This window comes from Staurois parvus, unplaced genomic scaffold (genome assembly GCF_062004578.1).
Source record: "Staurois parvus isolate SC_StPar_1 unplaced genomic scaffold, SC_StPar_1.0 ptg003574l, whole genome shotgun sequence".
Classification (NCBI taxonomy): Eukaryota; Metazoa; Chordata; class Amphibia; order Anura; family Ranidae; genus Staurois; species Staurois parvus.
Genome location: NW_028321370.1, coordinates 21,385 through 40,562, shown reverse-complemented (window position 1 = coordinate 40,562; position 19,178 = coordinate 21,385). Strand labels below are relative to the sequence as shown.

General features: G+C 39.6%; 1 protein-coding gene across 1 annotated transcript in view; it reads right to left on the bottom strand.

The window, feature by feature from the left end:
• Positions 1-1,107: 1,107 nt before the first annotated feature.
• Positions 1,108-19,178, bottom strand: part of LOC149427693 (uncharacterized) — a gene marked incomplete at its 3' end in the record, with an annotated part of 39,440 nt that continues 21,369 nt past the window's right edge. Inside the window, exons 6-8 of the mRNA XM_089667768.1 lie at positions 18,494-18,560; positions 11,892-12,035; positions 1,108-1,169 (exon numbers count right to left, since the gene is read on the bottom strand). Coding sequence (XP_089523894.1) covers positions 1,108-1,169; positions 11,892-12,035; positions 18,494-18,560 — 273 coding nt within the window. The remainder of the gene's footprint in view (positions 1,170-11,891; positions 12,036-18,493; positions 18,561-19,178) is intronic.

Genomic DNA, 19,178 nt, shown 5'->3' with positions numbered 1-19,178 from the left:
AGGGGAAAGGAATAAGGAAAAAGGGAAGGGGAAAAGAAACAAACAGAAAAAGGAAACATGAAAGGAAAAGGGATAAAGGAAAAATGCAAAGGAAAGGAAAAGAAAAGAAAAAAAAAAGGAAAGGAAAAAAAGGAAAAAAAAAAAAAATAGAAGGAAAGGAAAAAAAAAAATAGAAGGAAAGGAAAAATGAAATGGAAAGCAGAGGCTAATTTATAATAACATTATAAATACCACATATTGCACCAAAGTTTTTATTTAATACAGAAATATGAACAGAACAGTTACCCAACTGAAGAAATTAAAAAAAAAATCCCTTGTTCTATTCTTAACTTTTTAAAGTTTATATATTAGCTACAGTTGACAACTTTGCATTTTGCATTCATAAATTTAATTTGAAAAACTTTACACAAGAATAAGGATTTCTGTTTTGAAGCACCTGATTGTGATTTTTGAAATTATATTTGGCTCAGCTGAAAATAACTGTCACTTTAATAAAAAAAAGGCTTCTTATCCAGGTGTTTTAGCTTTGTGAATTGCTCCTGTACAATCTACATTACTAAAAAAAATGCATTGCTAAGCTCAGTTTATATAGTTTACAAGTATGCCCTGTTCTTAATGTGCAGCATAATGTGCCTGCTGCAGCAAACCACTTAAGTGACCTGCAGCAAAAATAAATAAATAAATAAACGTCCAGGGCCTACAGGAAGATAACAGAATGCAGTTTTACATAAAACATACTGCAGACAACTGACTGACATCATACATTCCTCAGAACACAAAGACAACCATGTGACCATCTAACACTTATGGACAGTGGATCAAGAATATCAGACACGAAACTACGGCGGCAGGAGTTTCCTCGCTCCTATGTTCTCCAACTCTGAGCTGCAGTTGGTCTGTAGATAGGAGGGTGTGGCAGCTGCTTGATATGCTAAAGTAGACCTATCATTCACATGTTACTGAAGATCTTCTACCAAGCTGCAAGGACATTGTGCCCCTGTTGTTACAAATGCATCACATTATACAGCACAGAAGACAGGACTAGCAGCATCCAAATGAATATACAACGTAGTTTATCTTAAAACTGAAAATACAGCGCGTCCTTACCTTGATATATTGTTAAAGCTGAGATAAAGGAGCTGGAGGCTGGGCAAAGTATCCACATCTCTCTAGAAGGAAGCAGAGATTCACTACATCAGTGAGATTACGTGACGTAGAGCAGGAACATCTGCTCAGCTGATACAGTACACTCTGCTAATTGCTGTGGTCCTGATGCAGCATTGATTATTGTGGAGCGTATGGGGATAACTGGGAGTGTTTCTGTGCAGGAAGCCGTTCTGCAGAAGCAGCTGCACATACAAGGTGATCAGCAGTGGGAGGGGTGGGGGAAGAGCGATGGAGGGAGAGAAGTCATTGCTTTCAGTAGCCAACATGCACAATCAGCATTTTAACCGCATAGTGGCGAGGCTGCTGATCATCCGCAGAGCAGAAACAAGACGGTGCTCTGAGAATCCAACAAAACAAAGCCTCGGCCAATTTCAATGGGAGGTCATGGATAATGACATCTGGCTAGAAAAAATACAATTACAACCATTGCTTACAGATTGCCATTGCTAAATTTAATTTGAACATTTGCAGTATGCAGAACCATTCAATATTTCATGCTGTGTGTCACCATCATGTGAATAATTTAACGCACAGACTCACCAATCACTTTTTGCAACTGACAGTGTATTGCTGGCCATTTGGAAACATGTAGAAATCAAATACAATTTTATAATATAAAAAAATACATAATTTAAAGATCTTTAGTAATGTCCTAACCTGTAAATTCACAGTATAGAAAATGTTGCACTATTCACACTTTTAAAGAGTACCTGCACTTTTGTTGAGAAAAAAAAAGAAGTACTGCCTACAGGGTGATCTATGCACACTGAAACAATTTTAACAAACTTTGTTGCAGATTCCTACCCATTTCTGCTCTGAAGGAATAGCTCTTTGGATTATGTGCAGAGTGAATGTGAATGACTTTTTCATTATTAATCAGCTGATGCACTTGTAGTGTTCTAATGAGGAAAGTTGCAGGGTTTGCATTCCTTTAGAAGTAATTGACCCTATGGGTGTATCTCATGAAAATTACATTTTAGTTGCAGAGGACGCTTAAAATCTGACTTGTATCTTAATGCAGACTTCTGGGAAAATCAGTAGGCCAATCACACAAGCATGAAATTACATAGCTTGGGAAATTCTATACTGTGTACAGAAGGCCTGTAGGTTGTCATAATACACTAAATTGTACAGAAGAATACAGTAGATGCACATAGGAATGTCATTTTAATGGCATTAAGGCCTGGTTCACACTAGTATGGGCCATGCGGCCCGCGTTTGCTCAGGCCCATTCATTTGAATGTGTCCCGCACAAAAAAAGATGCATGCACCTTTTCAGAAACGCATCCGTGGGTAAACCTGTGCAGTGGCGCCCGAAGCAGGTGCAGGGGGTGCGGTCCACAGCAGGTGATACCGACCGCACGGGGGTGACACCGGACCCGCTCCACAAAAAGGGAAGTTGTAAAGCAAGCCAACGATCCTGCGGGGATCGTCGGCATGCAACCTATACGGGGTGACACCAGACCCACTCCAAGAAAAGGTAAGTTGTAAAGAAAGCTGACGATCCCTGCAGGATGGATCGGATCTGTGGATTGAGCATAATGGATCGGAGTCCGATCCATTATGCTCAATCCACAGATCCGATCCATTCTGCAGGGATCGTCGGAGGGGGTGTCACCAAGTATTACCAACCCTAGGGACGCCTCTGAACCTGTGGTTTTCGCACCCATAATCAAGCTGCGGACTGAGGTGCATCAGGGTGCCATTCAGAATGAATGGCAGCCCTGTGTGTTTCACAAGAGCAGCACAATGTGGTGGCAGGTGCGGAAACGTGCAATTCTTACATCTGCAACCAGCCTGCAGCGTGCGGGCTACTGTGAACCCAGTGTCAAGGGTAAGTCGATCTTTAGTGACATGCTACACTCTGCAGCAGCCCTTCCACCCCCCACCCCCACTGTGACAGCAAACAGGGATTCTTCTCCCCAAACCCTCTGTCACAATTTAAAATTGGAGTGTATCTGCCCACACTACATCATTCATTCACAGAAGTCTGTGAATGAGAAAACTATAAGTCCTATATCCACCACAGCAGACAAACTAGTAGTTTCAATGGACTGTGAGGGTGCTGATGAGCATGCTCACAGTCCATTCAGTCTTCCTGCAGCTCTGAAACAGACAGCCTGTACAGAGATATGGCCACAGGGCCGTAGGGAGGATGTGCAGGAGCCTGACATTGCACCTGTGATCGCCTACGGGGGGGGGGGGGGGGGGGAGGATATAAATGCACATATTTTACCTCCAAAAACATATGCATTTATTATTTTTTGAAAGAGGAACTTAGCTTTTAAATTAGAATATGGCTTGTGTAGCAATCGTATATACTATATATTTTTTTTATTTGTTATAATTTTCCTCCCATTAAAGTAGAGTTTTCCTTTTAAATAATAACAGGTTTTTACCAACAGCCCTTCTCCACCATGTATACTGTTTTTAAAATATCTAATGTAAAAATTTCTTTAAATCTTCCTCGGTACAGTCACGTGATTACTATGTTCCGGCTCTGCTGTGTCAGTGAGCGCCTGCTGCAGTTGATGGGAGAGAGCGCAGACAATGGAGGAACAATGGAAGCTGGTGAGTAATGTCACAGGTCTGGGAATTCAGTCCCACCATCGAGCCGCTCCTTTGCACAGAGCACCCGGAGCTTAGTGATCACATCGAAAAGATTTTTTTTAAAAATTGTATTTACACGGAGCTATTTTACAAACCATATGCAGCATGTTTATGAGTTGGGAGAAAGAAAGGGGCAATATTTTAAACCTTGGTTACATTGGCACTTTAATTATAATATACCTATAGCCAGTGGGGTTTTTTTTTTTGTTCTGGATAGGGTAAGAAAGGACTACAATTACTTTTTTTTCTCTGTCCCATTGGGTAAATCTCCTTTCACTTCATGGAGACACAACAGGAAGTGAGCTGAAGTCGCTTCAAAATCAGGGGATTTCCCTTGTTAGACAATTGTTGCTGTGAAAGTTATCCCACCTCCTGTTCCAGTGACAACTCTTAACATTTTTTGTTTTTTATCACTTTATGCCACAGTGACAATGGTAACCAGGACCAACATAGAGACAGGCTCTCAACATCAAGAGCATAGACAGCAATAAAAACATTTAGGCTCTGTTCACACTTGTGTGACTTGTCATGGAACTTTGGGCACATATAGCCACAAGACAAGTCGCAGCCCATGGTTTTCCATAGCACCCGTTTGGATCTACACGACCTAAAGCTGCAGCAACTTTGACAAAGTTCCTGCACTACTTTATTGCGACTTGAGTGCCAGAGAGTGTAAAGTTTCTCCAAAGTCGAACTCCAAAGTGGCACTGGAAATTGCGTGACTTTGCAGACATACAAATGTGAATGGAGCCTAAAAAAGGTTTTTGTCCCCTATACGAAAAAAATCTAGCTATAGATACACTTTGAACACCCAGTGGAGATTATTTGTCCCTGGGCTGGAATTTCACCCAAAAAGACCCTAGTGTATGTGTGTGCATGTGTTTGTATGACCATGTTAGAGACATTAGACTGTAAACTCTTTTGGAGCAGAAAGTATGTGAATCAGAACCTGAATGGCTCAAGATTCTTAAAGATGTGTAAATTACATTTGTATAGTGTATTTAAAGCAAATTTTCTTTTGAATTTAGATTTAACTACATGACCAGGTCTTCTTTTCTTCTATAATGACACACTGCAACAGGTCTACATAAATCCATTAAAATAATCATCACACGACTTTACAATAAATGGGTTACATCTATGAGCAAACATAGTTTTATTCTTTTCTTTTAACACATACAATAAAATATGTTCTCTACCTCCAGGCATATAGTATGTGATTGATTTCTTCTGTCATTTGTGCTGAAAACTTTCAAAATGTGTTGAATTAGAGGAACAAGCAAAGTGGAGGTACTAAATCAAATCAATGCGTAAAAAATTTGAACTTTCTGCCAAATAACATGCAACGTTACAGTTTGAAGACAGATCTGTGCTTGATGTTGGCAATTCAATGTAAGTCTGAATAAAGAAGAGATCTCACAGTATATGTTGAAACAGTATGCAAAAAAGCATCTAGATGCAAATCCCAAGCGCAAGAAGGAAACTCCCACTAACCTCAATAGTGTCTACTGTGCAGCCTAGATGCCTTGTATGTATGACATTGATTAATGCATTCTCAAGTACCAAAATGAGCCCTACTGCAATGTATAGCACCCCAAAAACCTTGCTACTCCCTAATGGAACTCCTTAATGGAATGTAAAAAGGATTTTGCAGAACTTGATGTGTTCTTTGTCAACATGACTAGCTATGTAGCTCTTGATAAATTCATATTTTAATTTTAGCAGGTTCAGATTGCCTCTGGGTACCAGGATTTGGTGCTTTCTGAAGCATGCCCAGGCACAAGCAGCCAACCAGTTCTTCTGCCTCACATAGACCCCATTCGCACAGGGGTTCCATTTTTCATCCATCTGTTGATGGATGAAAAACGGACATCAATGCATCTCTATGGAAAAAACGGATAATCATCTGTTTACATCCATTTACATCTGCATCCATCAACATCCGTTTTAGGAATGGATCAAAGCCTTACCTTTCTTCCGTTAAAAAACAGAACAGACAAAAAAAGGATGTAAACGGACAGTCAGTTTTTACATAAGTTTTTGTATAAGTAGTAGATGTAAAAAAACCGATGTAAAAACCAATGTAAAAACTGAAAAACTGATTTTTGGAAACTTTCTTTGAAAGAAAACGTGACTGAACTGATGAAACAAACAGAACCCCCATGTGAAAGGATCTAATAGCCGGCCATACACTAAGATTTTGTTGGGCCGTATGAGACAAATCTATCAATTTCCTCATGCAAGCTAAAGAAAAAAAAAAAATTAAAATAAAATCTCCCCTGCAGGCGATTGCAATCTGACAGCCAGCACCTCCGGCTGTCAGCATACACAAATAGTGACTGCATATGATTGGATTCAGGTGAGAATTTTCCTGCCCAGCTCCTTAAATTTTCAGACTGAAGGATGTTGAGCGTGTAGCTGCCAGGAGGAAACCGTCCAACATTTACCCCATATAAAGCCAGCTTAAGACCTTGCTATATCCTGCAGCTGTGACTACCAGACCACCGAGAGAAAAGAAACAGGTCAAAAGTAATTTCAGAGTTATTAGCACTACTTCAAGTTTAGGAGTAACAAGGGAGATTGTTAAATTTTCTGTATGTACATAGCTATGTGCACTTAAAGGAGACCTTAAAGTGTTACTAAACCCAGGACCCTGCATTCACTATATCTGGTCTCCCACAGTACACGGAAATTCTTTTAGTAACTATAAACTGCTAGATACCTTTTCTCATCAGCAGTTAGAGCAGTCTTGTGACTTCTATCAGTGTCCAGCAGAGCACTGGTCAAAGCTTGTAGGAGTTTTCATTCTGCTCTAGAAGGATGCAGAACCTCTGTCTGAACAGTGCTCATTGGCCCTGTGCTGATCACATGCACTCTACCAAGAAAAAAAAACAAAAACCTCTCTATATACACACCAAACTGAGCATGTGCAGAGTGTCTCCGCATGATATATGTCTAATCAGGAGATAAGAGGGGGACACTGGAAGAAGGAGGATCAGAGAAGTCAGGATCAAACAGCCTTTTTACACAGTGCAGAGGATTATTCCCTTGGGTTCCACAGCGAGTATAACAAGCATGCTTTACTGCATATACAGACTGATTTTACTGTTTTGGGTTTAGTAACACTTTAATGCAATAATAAACATGCAGCTCACCCTCCTTCTCCCCTCCCATCATCTAATATATGTGCAAAGTTTCATTTTTTGGGTACTTTTTTTGTGACAGTATCCCGCTCCTACTTCCTAATTCTTGCATAGGTGAGAATGATGTGTGCTTGGCGTCCCCCACCATCATGGGCACCATGATTCCTTCTTCTGGATGCTACTTCATTACTGTGTCCTGTAATGAAATAGTGTCCCTCAGGAGAAGCCACAAAGTACAGGACCCGGTATCCAACACACCCGGTATCCAACACACCCGGTATCCAACACACCCGGTATCCAACACACCCGGTATCCAACACACCCGGTATCCAACACACCCAAAAGTGTCAGATAGTAGCACTGGTCATTGCTTTTTAAGCAATATGCCTGATTTTAAAGTCTACCACAAGTCTCTATGCACGGGAAATATAAACTTTATGAAATTTCAAATCTGTTTCTACCAAATTCATTAAAATGGTTGTAAACCCTTACAAATATCCAGTGAAGTGACTGGCCTCAGGTGATACACAGAGATGAAACAAATCCTTCTACATAAGTTGTACATGTTTATCTACAGTAGTATGCTCCCTACATATATTCAAAGTGCAGAATTTACACAGGATCTCTCAGATCTGAAAAGCACTGGAATTGAGGAGACGAAGTTACACTCAGTGAGCTCTGAGATGGATTGGAGGGAAGGAACACACACCCTTCACACAGCACACAAGAACAGAGCTGAGGCCGTCAATCATAGGCTGAGCCCTTCCCTGTCACCAATTTTCTCTCAGTGTCAGGAAAATTTAACAGAAGTGACTTACGCAGATAGCATAGAGGAATAATGCAGCGGACAGAAATGACACTTAGTGCTCTGGATTGAGAAAAGCACACACTATAGAGGGATACGCTTTGTTCACATTTCAGGTCTGATGTTTACAACCACTTCAAAAAAGAAGGTGAGAGTGTAGTTCTCCACTAGGTAGCAATAAAAGCCTGACGCAAGTTCTACTTTTCTCCACTCTATCCATAATTAAACACTTTTCCATATTAACTGTAGTCCGCAGTTTTTAATGATGCGTTAATCTGGGGATGTCCCTTTTTTATATGTCAGTTAAGTGATAACAATATATATACACTGTACACACGCACAGAAAGTGACTTCACGCCTAATGTGATTGTAAAGGTTCTTTTTGTTAAAAAAATAAAACAAACGTTATATTTTTCTGCTCTAGGCATTGGTTTTGCACAGAGCAGCCCCAATCCTCCTCTTCTGGGGTCCCCTTCCGACGCTCCTGGCTCTTCCTCTTCTCCATGTGCCACCATGGGAAGCCACTTCCTATGGTGGCACAGGTGCAGGCTCGATCTCGAGCAGTGCTGTGTGTGTCTATTGACTCACACAGTGTGGCTCAACCCCAACCCCCACTCCCTCGTTGCTGGATTTGAATGACAGCAGCAGGAGCCAATAAGCCGCTGCTCTCGCTGAGTCCAGTTAGGAGGGAGAGAGAAAGCAGTTCTGCTAAACAAAAGTGGAGTTACTCTTTAAGAAAAAGCTGCACTTTCAACTATGTCCTTGGAAGGCTTCCCTAATGGGAGTGTCTGTGTTGTTTATCAGCTGGTGCACTTACAGTGTTCTAATGAGGAAAGTTGTGGTGTTTGCATCTCTTTAGAAGTAACTAACCCTTGAGAAGTATCTTACTAAAAATAGAATTTCCTATTGCAGATGATATCTAAAATTTGACTTGCATCTTAGTGCAGACTTCTGGGAAAATCAGTGAGCCAATCACACAAGCAGAAATGAAGGCCTCCAGGTTGCCATATTGCATTGAAGTTTACAGAAAATTACAACACTGCAGACTGAAAATGAGTGGTAATTTTTAATAGCATTAGAACTAATAGAACTATAGGCAAAACTTTTTGTACAATTTTGGATAGAGTAAGGGAGGGTTATAACCCTTGTCAGGTTTTTCTTTTTGCCATCTGTGTCCCATTGGGGAGATTTACCTTTATTTCCTGCAGCATACCCAAAACAGGAAGTCAGAGGAAATCCCTACAAATTAAGGAAATCCATTGGGACCCCCAGATCACCAGAACTAATGGAAGATTTTTCCTATATTAATTTTCTGGGGACAACCCAAATTTAGGATATTTTTTCACTTTCACTTTCAATGATAATGATAAACAGGAAAAATAGAGAGGGTGAGCCTCCCTAACAGGGGCACAGACAGCAATAAAAAAGCTGACAGGTATTCTAATCCCTCTCTATTCTATCCAAAAAAAAAGAAAATAACATTTTGCCGTAAGTTGTTATATTTTAATTACAATATGGCATGGAGTGGAGTTTCCCTTTAAAGTTTGTTAAGAAACAAAAGTAGAAATTGAGCATGACCAGTCATTAAATTGCATGAAAATGAATAACAGGAACATTTTGGCTAACGAATGTCAAATAAATTGCTGAAAGACTGACTATGGTACTGCCAACAGCATTTTATTAGCAATTTGAAACTGCTAAATAGTCTGGTCACAGGATGGAAAATGACTGAGAAATACAGTAAAGAAAATAACAGCTATTACTTCATATTCAATATGTACAATTATTATAAATGTTTTAGAGGCGAGGTAACCTGTAGGAGAATCCTACCACCCTTCCCCAATGGTATTTCATGTGGTTGTAAAGCCAAAATGTATTAAAATAAAAATGAGGGTATACTTATCAGCTCTGTGCAATGCTATTGCACAGAGCAGTTCTTTACCCTCTCTTCTGGAGTCCCCCTCCAGTGCTGTCCACTTCTACTTCCTTCATGTGCCCCCATAGCAAGCTATGTGCTATAGAAGCACACATGCGGGCATGCTCTCTGTTCTGATCATGTGTACCTGGCACCCGAATAGCTGTGCATGTAGAAGTCATTTTGTTCACGTCACAAGTCTTCCATGCCATTTTGTGATAAGAAGGCATAGCTACAATGACTTTTCCCCCATCCTTCCTTCAGTTTATGCAAATACACAACTATAAACTAATGCCAGACTCCTGTTATCTGTCTGTTAACAGGACTAGCATAATTTAACCCCCAATACACATCTCAGAGCAAATAAAAGTGTCTGATTTAGCTGCTTCAGTAACTAAAAGAATTAACAGACATTCGATTATAAATACCTTAATTGGAACATACATATCTGTTTTTCTCAGTAGAAGCTATCATCATCCCACTATATTTCAAAATTTCTGAAATTATGACCGTATAGCCAGAATAAAGTCATATTCAACTTCATCAGGTATTGGGTAGCATTTTTACCAAACATCTATGCTAGGAGGTACCAGAGTGGATTAGGCCTCCACACCCCTCCTAGAAGAAATAGATATCCGAGACCGGTCATATCTATATCCATTTTGAAGCTAATTTTATGCTGGCTAATATAATGCAGGGTAGCTGACTGTACCCTGTAGATATTTAGAGATATGAATACTTATAGAAAACTGTATCTGGGACTTGATCATAAAAGTGGTGACATCCCAGCAACCACCCCTCAGACCCTTCATTGGTCAGATGGTCTCTGTGAACACCCCTTTGATACGACAAAAAAAAGGGGAATGCTCTTGTTTTAACATCAAACCAAGGAGCACCTAACAGGACTTGTGAAAGCCACTGTACCGTTTTTGCCTATGCACTGGTCTTTGCTGAAACCAGGATTTGTAAGTATTCTTCATTTTCAACTCCTTTTTATTTCTCTGTTGCTTTATTGTTTCCTTGTAACACCCTTTTTCTGGAAATATTTTATTAGCACTATTTTGACCTTTTCATTATTAAACCCTATTTTGAAAAATGTTGAAATTCTCTCTAAGGTTTTTAATGCAAACTAAAAGATTCACTGTCTCTTGAAGTGTGCTACTGTAGTATAAATCTCTAAACATATCTGTCTGTGGTGACAGTGCATTTTACAGACATTTATTCTAAAATCATATTTATTATTGCAAATACTGTTTCCTCCTTCTCAGTAAAAAAAGGTGGTGGTGGCAGTTTAAAGAGATAATTGCTTAATTAACTAAACCCAATTTACAATCGCTCTTTAGTGTGTTTGCTCCAAGATTGTGGTCCTGCAAGCTGGAAAATCTTTGTGCAATGTGGGGCTGAGAGCGCTATTGTTACATAAATGACAGCGCGGTGTGAGACAGACCGGTCTTTTGTCACAAGTCGGTGAAGATGGCAGTGGTTGGACACCCACATTTGTCACACTCCTGAGCCAGCCTATGTACATCTATAGACACATATAGGGTGGCTCAGCCACATCCCCTCTTTATAGGATTTGACTGACAGCAGCAGGAGCCAATGGCTCCCATTGCTCTCAGAGTGCCTTGTGAAAGGAGGGAGTAAAAAGAGAAGAGATGTAGCTGGGCACAGTGTTGGATCGATAGAGGACTTAGGTAAGTGTTTGGGGGCATTTACCTTAATGCATTCCTTCATTAAAAAATTTTTTTTACGTTTAGAACCACTTTAAGCTGATGTTAACTGGTCACTCGTTCCCAGGAATTTAAGACCCCAATGTAGGAAGTCACTGACCATATGGAGTTTGCATGTTCTCCCTGTGCCTGCGTGGGTTTCTTCCAGGTACTCCGGTTCCCTCCCACACTCCAATGACATGCTGGTAGGTGAATTGGATCCTGTCTAAATTGGCCCTAGTATGTGTATGTATGAATGTGAGTTAGGGACCTTAGATTGTACGCCCCTTGAGGGTTAGGGACTGAAGTGAATGTACTATATATATATATATATATATATATATATATATATATATATAAATAAAGCGCTGCGTAAAATTGAAGGCGTTAAATATAAGTACCTGAAATAAATAAAATAAATTAAAATATAAAGGATGGCATTATGGATCAGTAATAACTTCAATTCTTGCCCTTCTGTGATAAGAACCTAAACACTAATGTAAAAATGTAGTATACAGTTTATAAATACATATGCCTCTTACCACAAGACTGATGTTATTATGTCTCAGGTTAAGTTCTGTCAGCAAGTCTAGACCGTTCAAGTTTTCCACTTCTGTTATCTGATTCCGAGCAAGGTTTAATACTCTTAACTCTCCCAGGTGGCCAATATTCTCAATTTTAGATATCTGTAAAGAAACAGAATATCATATAAATTAAATCAACTAAAAGAGACATAACACATCAATATTGCCATCTGCTGTCAAATCTGTGGTCTTGATTTATGAAACAGTAGAAGTAGTAGCGTACAATAAGATAAACTAGACAGTAACAGATCACTCAGCTAGACTGGGCAAATCAAAATTTTAAAGGGTCAATGTATCTAAAACTGCTATTTTAGTTAGGGGTTATTATTTCTTCTTAAATTAAAACCGCACCTTAACCATCACTTGGAAATCCAGAGGACAGGTCTACTTGTTTAGATACCAAACCCTCCCCATGGCCTCTGCAGCAGCTAATGTAGTGTAAGTTCATATCTAAAATTGTTTAAAAAACTTGCTCATGGCAGCACAGCCTATCCAGAGCAACCGCAACCTGAAAGCCATTTAAAAGCTACACCCAGTGCATGTGCCATAAAGAATAATGGCGGTCTGTAAATGCATGAAAAAAGGTGTGGCTGTAGATTTCCATCATTCTCCACCATGGTGCATTCACTGGTAGCATCTAAATTTGGCACAGCTAGAGTTTAGGTTGTGATGGATCTGGGCACACTGATCGAATCATAAGCAGGCATTTCAAACCATTAGAGCTTCAGACTTGGTATACACTTACTGTTATATAGGCCAGGGGAGGGCATTGAGGAGCTTAATATCTAAAGTGCTCTTGTCCATTAAGCCAGCCTTATACGTATGTGCAGAAATTCTGAAATTTAAATAGTTTCCTCGCTGAGTGTGACTGTCTGAGGTCTGTTCATATTCCTCTGATAGGAAAGGCATTTGCAATATATGCCACTGTTTACATCCCAACCAGGGATGCAGAAGTGGAGGCCATGAATCCCTAGAAGCCTGAGTGAAATCATGTGCTTGCCCTCTTAATTCCAAAACTGTCAAAAATGTTTATGTCGTATCTTGACTGCAATTTTACATTGCTTCCATATACTGTAATTGTTAACATACATAGATAACAATGCAGAAGACAGTATGGAAGCTGCATGACATGTAGGGACAGGTTATACCTTTGCTCATAAGCATCTTTGAGGCAGCTCAAGTCAGAAAAATAAAATTGAGCACATAAAGGGAATAGCAGTATGTTAGCTGTTTGGAGTGCTGCCTATTATTTATTTATAGAATAATTACATTGCCAAACTGCTGTATTTACAAATCTGGCTTAATCAATCAACGACCTGAGGTCTTTTTTTTTAAGCCAAAAGGGGGATTTTGCATTGAAATTCTACATCACAACCACAAGCCAAACGTTTAGCTCGTCGTGTCAAACCTGACACTATTAAAATTGCCACACTGCAAAGCTAAACATCACAGCTGGGGCATATGTACTCACCAAAGCAGCTGCCATGTTCATTTGGAGATTGGCAGTTGAAAAGGGTTAGAACTTGAATAAATTGCCTGTTTTGCTGCCCCTCTACTGCCTGTGTGAACCTAGCCAGGCTGTCAGAATATAAGTCAGAATATCTACTAAAGCAGTGCTCTCCAAACTGCGGCCTGCAGGACGAAAGCAGCCTTTTCCAAGCCTTTATCTGGCCCCTGGGGCGTTTTTATTCTCACAGATACAAGGCTCTAATCCTCCCACTGACACAAATGATGAGGCACCACACCTTCTACCGACACCAACAGTGGGGCATAGTACCTCCTAATGACACCAACAACGGGCACTATTCCTACCACTAACACCAACATTGGGGCACTATTTTTCCCATTGACACCAATGATGATGCACTATTCCGCCAAACAATACTAGCAATACCAGTGATGTATTTATGACTGACACCAACCAATTTTCTACTCCGACTGGCCAAAGTCCTTCTAAGGTCTGATGGATAGTAAATTGGCCCTTTGTTTAAAAAGTTTGGAGACCCCTATACTAAATAGTTAACTTGAAACTTGCTATTCATTTTATTTGCTACCTGAAAACATCCCTGTATCTGCTCCTGATGGCAAGTCTGTGGCTCTGACAAAAGTTAACAGAAGAAAAGGAAAAAAAAAACAACTTGTTTGTGTATCTTACCTTTAAGCAAGTCTTTAATGAAATGTAAAGATTGGGATTCTCCCCATGTATGCAACATAACATTCATCAGAGTATGTCTGGTACATAGTGGGCACCACATGAACATCTATGTAGTCAAAAACAGAGCCTGCAAATCCACTATTGTGCCAAGTTATTTTAGAAACAAATCATGGCACTAAAATCACACATGTATTTATAGAGCTACTTTTTATAGTAGCTCACTGACAATAAATTGAGTCTAGTAAGTAATAAATGCCATTTTAGCTTTCAGGTTGAATTATTCTGAAACCATGATGTCCTTGTAGATGCCAGTCTATGCCAAAACACAAAATTTACACCCAAGGAAAGACACTACTGATAAATGAAGAATGTAATTCTATGGTCACAGCATGTACATTCATTTTAAAACTTGCTTGAAAAATCTCCTTTCATGTGAGTTCTGCCTGTCTGCTGGTCATCTCTTTCCACAACTTCTTGGATTCCCTGCATGCTTTGCAGCTTCTCCTCTGTTGCTTACCTACAATTTCTAAGTACTACATATCCCATGGTACCTTGCTGTCTGCAAACAGTGATTCCTGCACTGACTCCGCCTTAAAGTAGCAATAAACCCTTTAATTTACAGTAATCACTTTCAAAGGAAACCTACAGAATGAAGTATTTTTTTCAAAATAGGTCTCTCAGTTTGTTGTCACAACAGCCAATTGCTTCTTAATGCCCTGGCTCGATGTTGCTTCCCTAGGCTTCTGGTTAGGAAGTGCAGATTGTAGACGTAACACAATGGTTATACGACTGTCCATGTTTGGAGTACATGGTCCCTCATTACCAATGTCATGCCCCATCCTAGGCTGAAGTGTGCACTGTAGATGTCAAATAATGGTGACATGACCACCCATGTCAAGACTACATGATCTTTTATCCCAAGTATCTTGATAACAAAGTGCATGCTTGCAGGCTGAAGCACACACGTAAAGGTGGCTACAGAAAGGCTCCAAGGGACAGTACAAAGTAGTATAGCTACCCTGAAGATGGAAACAGGGAAAAGAGAACTTCTAAGGCACAATATCCTAAATACAGGTGTAACATATAACATGTTCCAAAGGTGAACTTATCCTTAAATGTGATGGCCACTGGAAAGAATGCTCCTAAAATTAGTTGTCAGTGAGAAGAGACCCTCATTACACATAGCTAAAAATATACAGTTAGGTCCATATTTATTTTGACACAAGCACAAATTTAGTTTTTTCAGGTATTTACCAAAACATATTCAAGCTATAGTTACAGTATATAATGGATATGGGTTGAAAGTGCACACTCTCACATCCAAATTGGAGGAAGGGTTTAGGAATTAAGAGTAGCCATCCCCCCTTTTCAAGGGACCAAAAGTAATTGGACAATTGAATATAATCATAAATAAAATGTTCATTTTTAATATTTTGCTGATAATCCTTTACTGGCAATGACTGCCTGAAGTCTGGAACCCATTGACATTACCAAAGACTGGGTTTCCTCCTTTCTGATGCTTTGCCAGGTTCTAACTGAAGCTGTCTTCGGTTGTTCTTTGTTTGTGGGTCTTTCTGCCTTTAGTTTTGCCTTCAGCAAGTGAAATGCGTATATCTGTAAACACCGCAGAATTCATCTGGCTGTTTCTGTCTTCTGTCACATCATGAATAAACACCCATGACCCAGTGCCACTGGAAGCCATGCATGCCCATGCCATCCCACTGCCTCCACCATGTTTTCCAGATGATGTTGTGTACTTTGGATCATGAGCCTTTCCAAGCCTTCCTCACACTTATTTTTTCCCGTCATTTTGGCACAGAATAATCTGAGTTTCATCTGTCCAAAGAATGCTTTTCCAAAACTGGTCTGGCTTTTTCAGATGTTTTTTGGCAAAGTCTACTCTGGCTTTTCTATTCTTCAGGCTTATAAATGGTTTGCATTGTGGTGAACCCTCTGTATTTGCTCTCGTGAAGTCTTCTCTTGATTGTAGACTTTGATAATGAGACGCTCACCTCCTGGAGAGTGTCCTTCCCTTGTCTGGATGTTGTGAATGGCTTTTCTTTACCATAGAGAGGATCCTGTAATCATCCACCACTGTTGTCTTTCATGGACGCCCATTTCTTTTTATTTACTGAGCTCACCAGTGCATTCTTCTTTCCTCAGAATGTACCAAGCTGTTGATTTGGCCACTCCTAATGTTGCTGCTATCTCTCTGATGGATTTGTTTTATTTTTGAAGCCTTACAATGGCCTGTTTCACTTGCATGGACAGCTCAGTTGAATGCATGATGTAGGTTCACAGCAATAAATTCCAAATGTAAATAACACACTTAGAATCAACTCCAGACCTTTTACCTGCTTAACTGATGAAGAAATAACGAAGGAGCAGCCCACACCTGGCCATGAAACAGCTTTTGATTCAACTGTCCAATTACTTTTGTTCCCTTGAAAAAGGGGGGCCGCTACTCCTAAGAGCTGTAATTTCTATACCCTTCCTCCAATTTAGATGCACATACCCTCAAATTAAACCTGAGAGTGTGCACTTTCAGCCCATATCCATTATATAACTATAGCTTGAATATGTTTTGGTAAATACCTGGAAAAAAACTAAAATTGTGCCTGTGTCCAAATATATCTGGACCTAACTGTAATTGTTTTCATTCATGGTTGCTTATCTGAAAGTCAGAAATTGCTCAAGGAACCCTTAACCTCTGGAGAAACCCTAGTGTTCCACAGAATCCTGGTTGACAAAAGGCTGTTTTATAGCTTGCCTGTGAAGACTCCTTTTTATAATTTGTGTTCTGTTTCACTAATGTAACATCCCTGGTTATACTTGTTGCATTCAAGGTACAGCGTGTGTGTGTTATATGGCTACACAGTTTGCAGAGTTTATTGTTGCAAGGTTTTGTTCCCCTTTATTTGGGTCCCTGTAAGCAGAATGAGGATGCATTGCACAGAACTCTAAAAATGTAAAGTTCTGCTCTTGCTGGTTGACAGATTTTCCTAGAAGATCTGATCTTGTGACTATAGAAGAAAGATCCTCTAACTCAGCATTCAGGAAGTAACAGGTGACTAGAAGGTGTAGGGAGTATGTAGAATCCATGTGTCTGATTTTAATAGAAAGAACTGCAAGAGGAGCTTAATTAAATCCTTAACTGACAAGACGTAGTCCTATATTTATCAAACATACCCTGCCTGTACACGGAGTTTCTTTACAAGTGAATTGGTTCTTTATAAATGATCCTTAAGAACAAGTGGTGCAGCAGCTTATCTGTTCCCCAATTCATTAATGGGTAAAGATATTAATAATAGTAGGAGAACACATTTAATTGTACCACTTTACATCAAGGTACACTCAGTAAGCCCATACTGAAAAGCACACACCTTAAAGATTGGCTGGGTCACAGTATACAGCAGGGTTTCTCAACTAGCGTTCCATGGAATCCGAAAGCTCCTCCAGAGGTTGCTGGAGGTTCCTTGAGCAATGAGCAATTTCTGCCTCTTAGATAAGTTCCCACTGATACTATTGATCTTTTTAGATATCTGTAAGGGGGTAATTCTTCTCAATAACCTCAAGTGTAAGGAACATTCTTCCCATGAACCATCACACTAATGTATTATGAGTTGTAGCTATAGTAATTTTTAGCAGGGGTTGCCTGAGACCAGAAAAGTTATTTTAAGGGTTCATCTGTGTTGAAAAGGTTGAGAAAGGCTGCTGTCTAGTGTACTGGAGCATGAAAGTCTAATTGTGTATAATGCCAGAATTGAGGTGTTGTCTTAGCAGATTCCTCAATTGCATCCCTGAATTTAGCAACATAAGCACATGGGGTATATACTCTAATACTGTCACCAGGTTAATGGAAAAGATTTACTACACAATGCATTTTATGTGACACAGCCAACCTTGAAGGTGAGTGCTCTGCAATCTTGGCATATTGAATGCACATTGATCTAAGGGGGTATGTTTGGGTATGTGTTCTACTGTTTGACAGGTCTAACTGACCAGGATAGAATTGATCTCCTCAACCAAAGTAGAGTTGCACTGTGAGGCATTGTGGTTGATTTACTAATACTGGAGAGTGCAAAATCTGGTGCATCTGTGCATGGTAGCCAATCAACTGCTAACTTCAGCTTGCTCAATTAAGCTTTGACAATAAAACCTGAGAGCGGATTGGTTTCTATACAGAGCTGCACCAGATTTTGCACTCTCCAGTTTTAGTAAATTTCCCCCTGTGTATTCCACTACGTTAATTTACCTTCAGCCGGTACTTAAAACTCAGTAAGAGTTCACAGGCTCTAGAACTTAATAATACTTTGGTGTCACTCAGAGAAGATACATAATTCGTTTGTAGGTCACCAAGACTGTAATAGCATCTGGCAGACATTCTTGACAGCTGAAACAATACCTGATTTCCATGCAAGTCCAAGACATCCAGATTTTTAAGATTTTCCAAATTTGTTATTTTCTGGATTCTGAAAAATAAAGTTATCACATTAGTTATGAACAAAAAATGAAAGCACCTGAAAATGCTCATATACACAGACATTTGTGTGTGTTTCCACTGTCTGCTTTTCCTGTACACTGTAGAGTAGAGCTCATTACTCCACATCACAAATCAGGACTGGCAAATTCACAATGACAGGGGATGTCTGAAGGACACTACACAGTTTTCAGTAGCCAAACCTTTAACAAGCACGTAAGTTCATCAAGTTACCATAATGTGACAGCCAAGAGCGTGAGTTGTTCCTAAGCATTTACTGCAGTTTTCTGTCCATAAAAAGAGCTTTTAAAATATACATTTACATTGAAATTATTTTCTTACATTGAGACATTTATTTTACTTGGCTTTGTTAATGCTGATAATTGTACACATGTGCCGTTCCCTTTCAACTCCATCACACATAAGGTTGGACAGCAACCAAGACGAAGGAATTTATATGCCAGGAACAACTGAATGATCAAAAAGGCGCCTGATTCTCATAAACACACCATCAAATATTAGTAATTATACAGAATATAAAACCAATATATAAGCAGATTTATGAATCACTTTCAGGATGACAATTTCATCTTGGAAACTTCTGCTATGA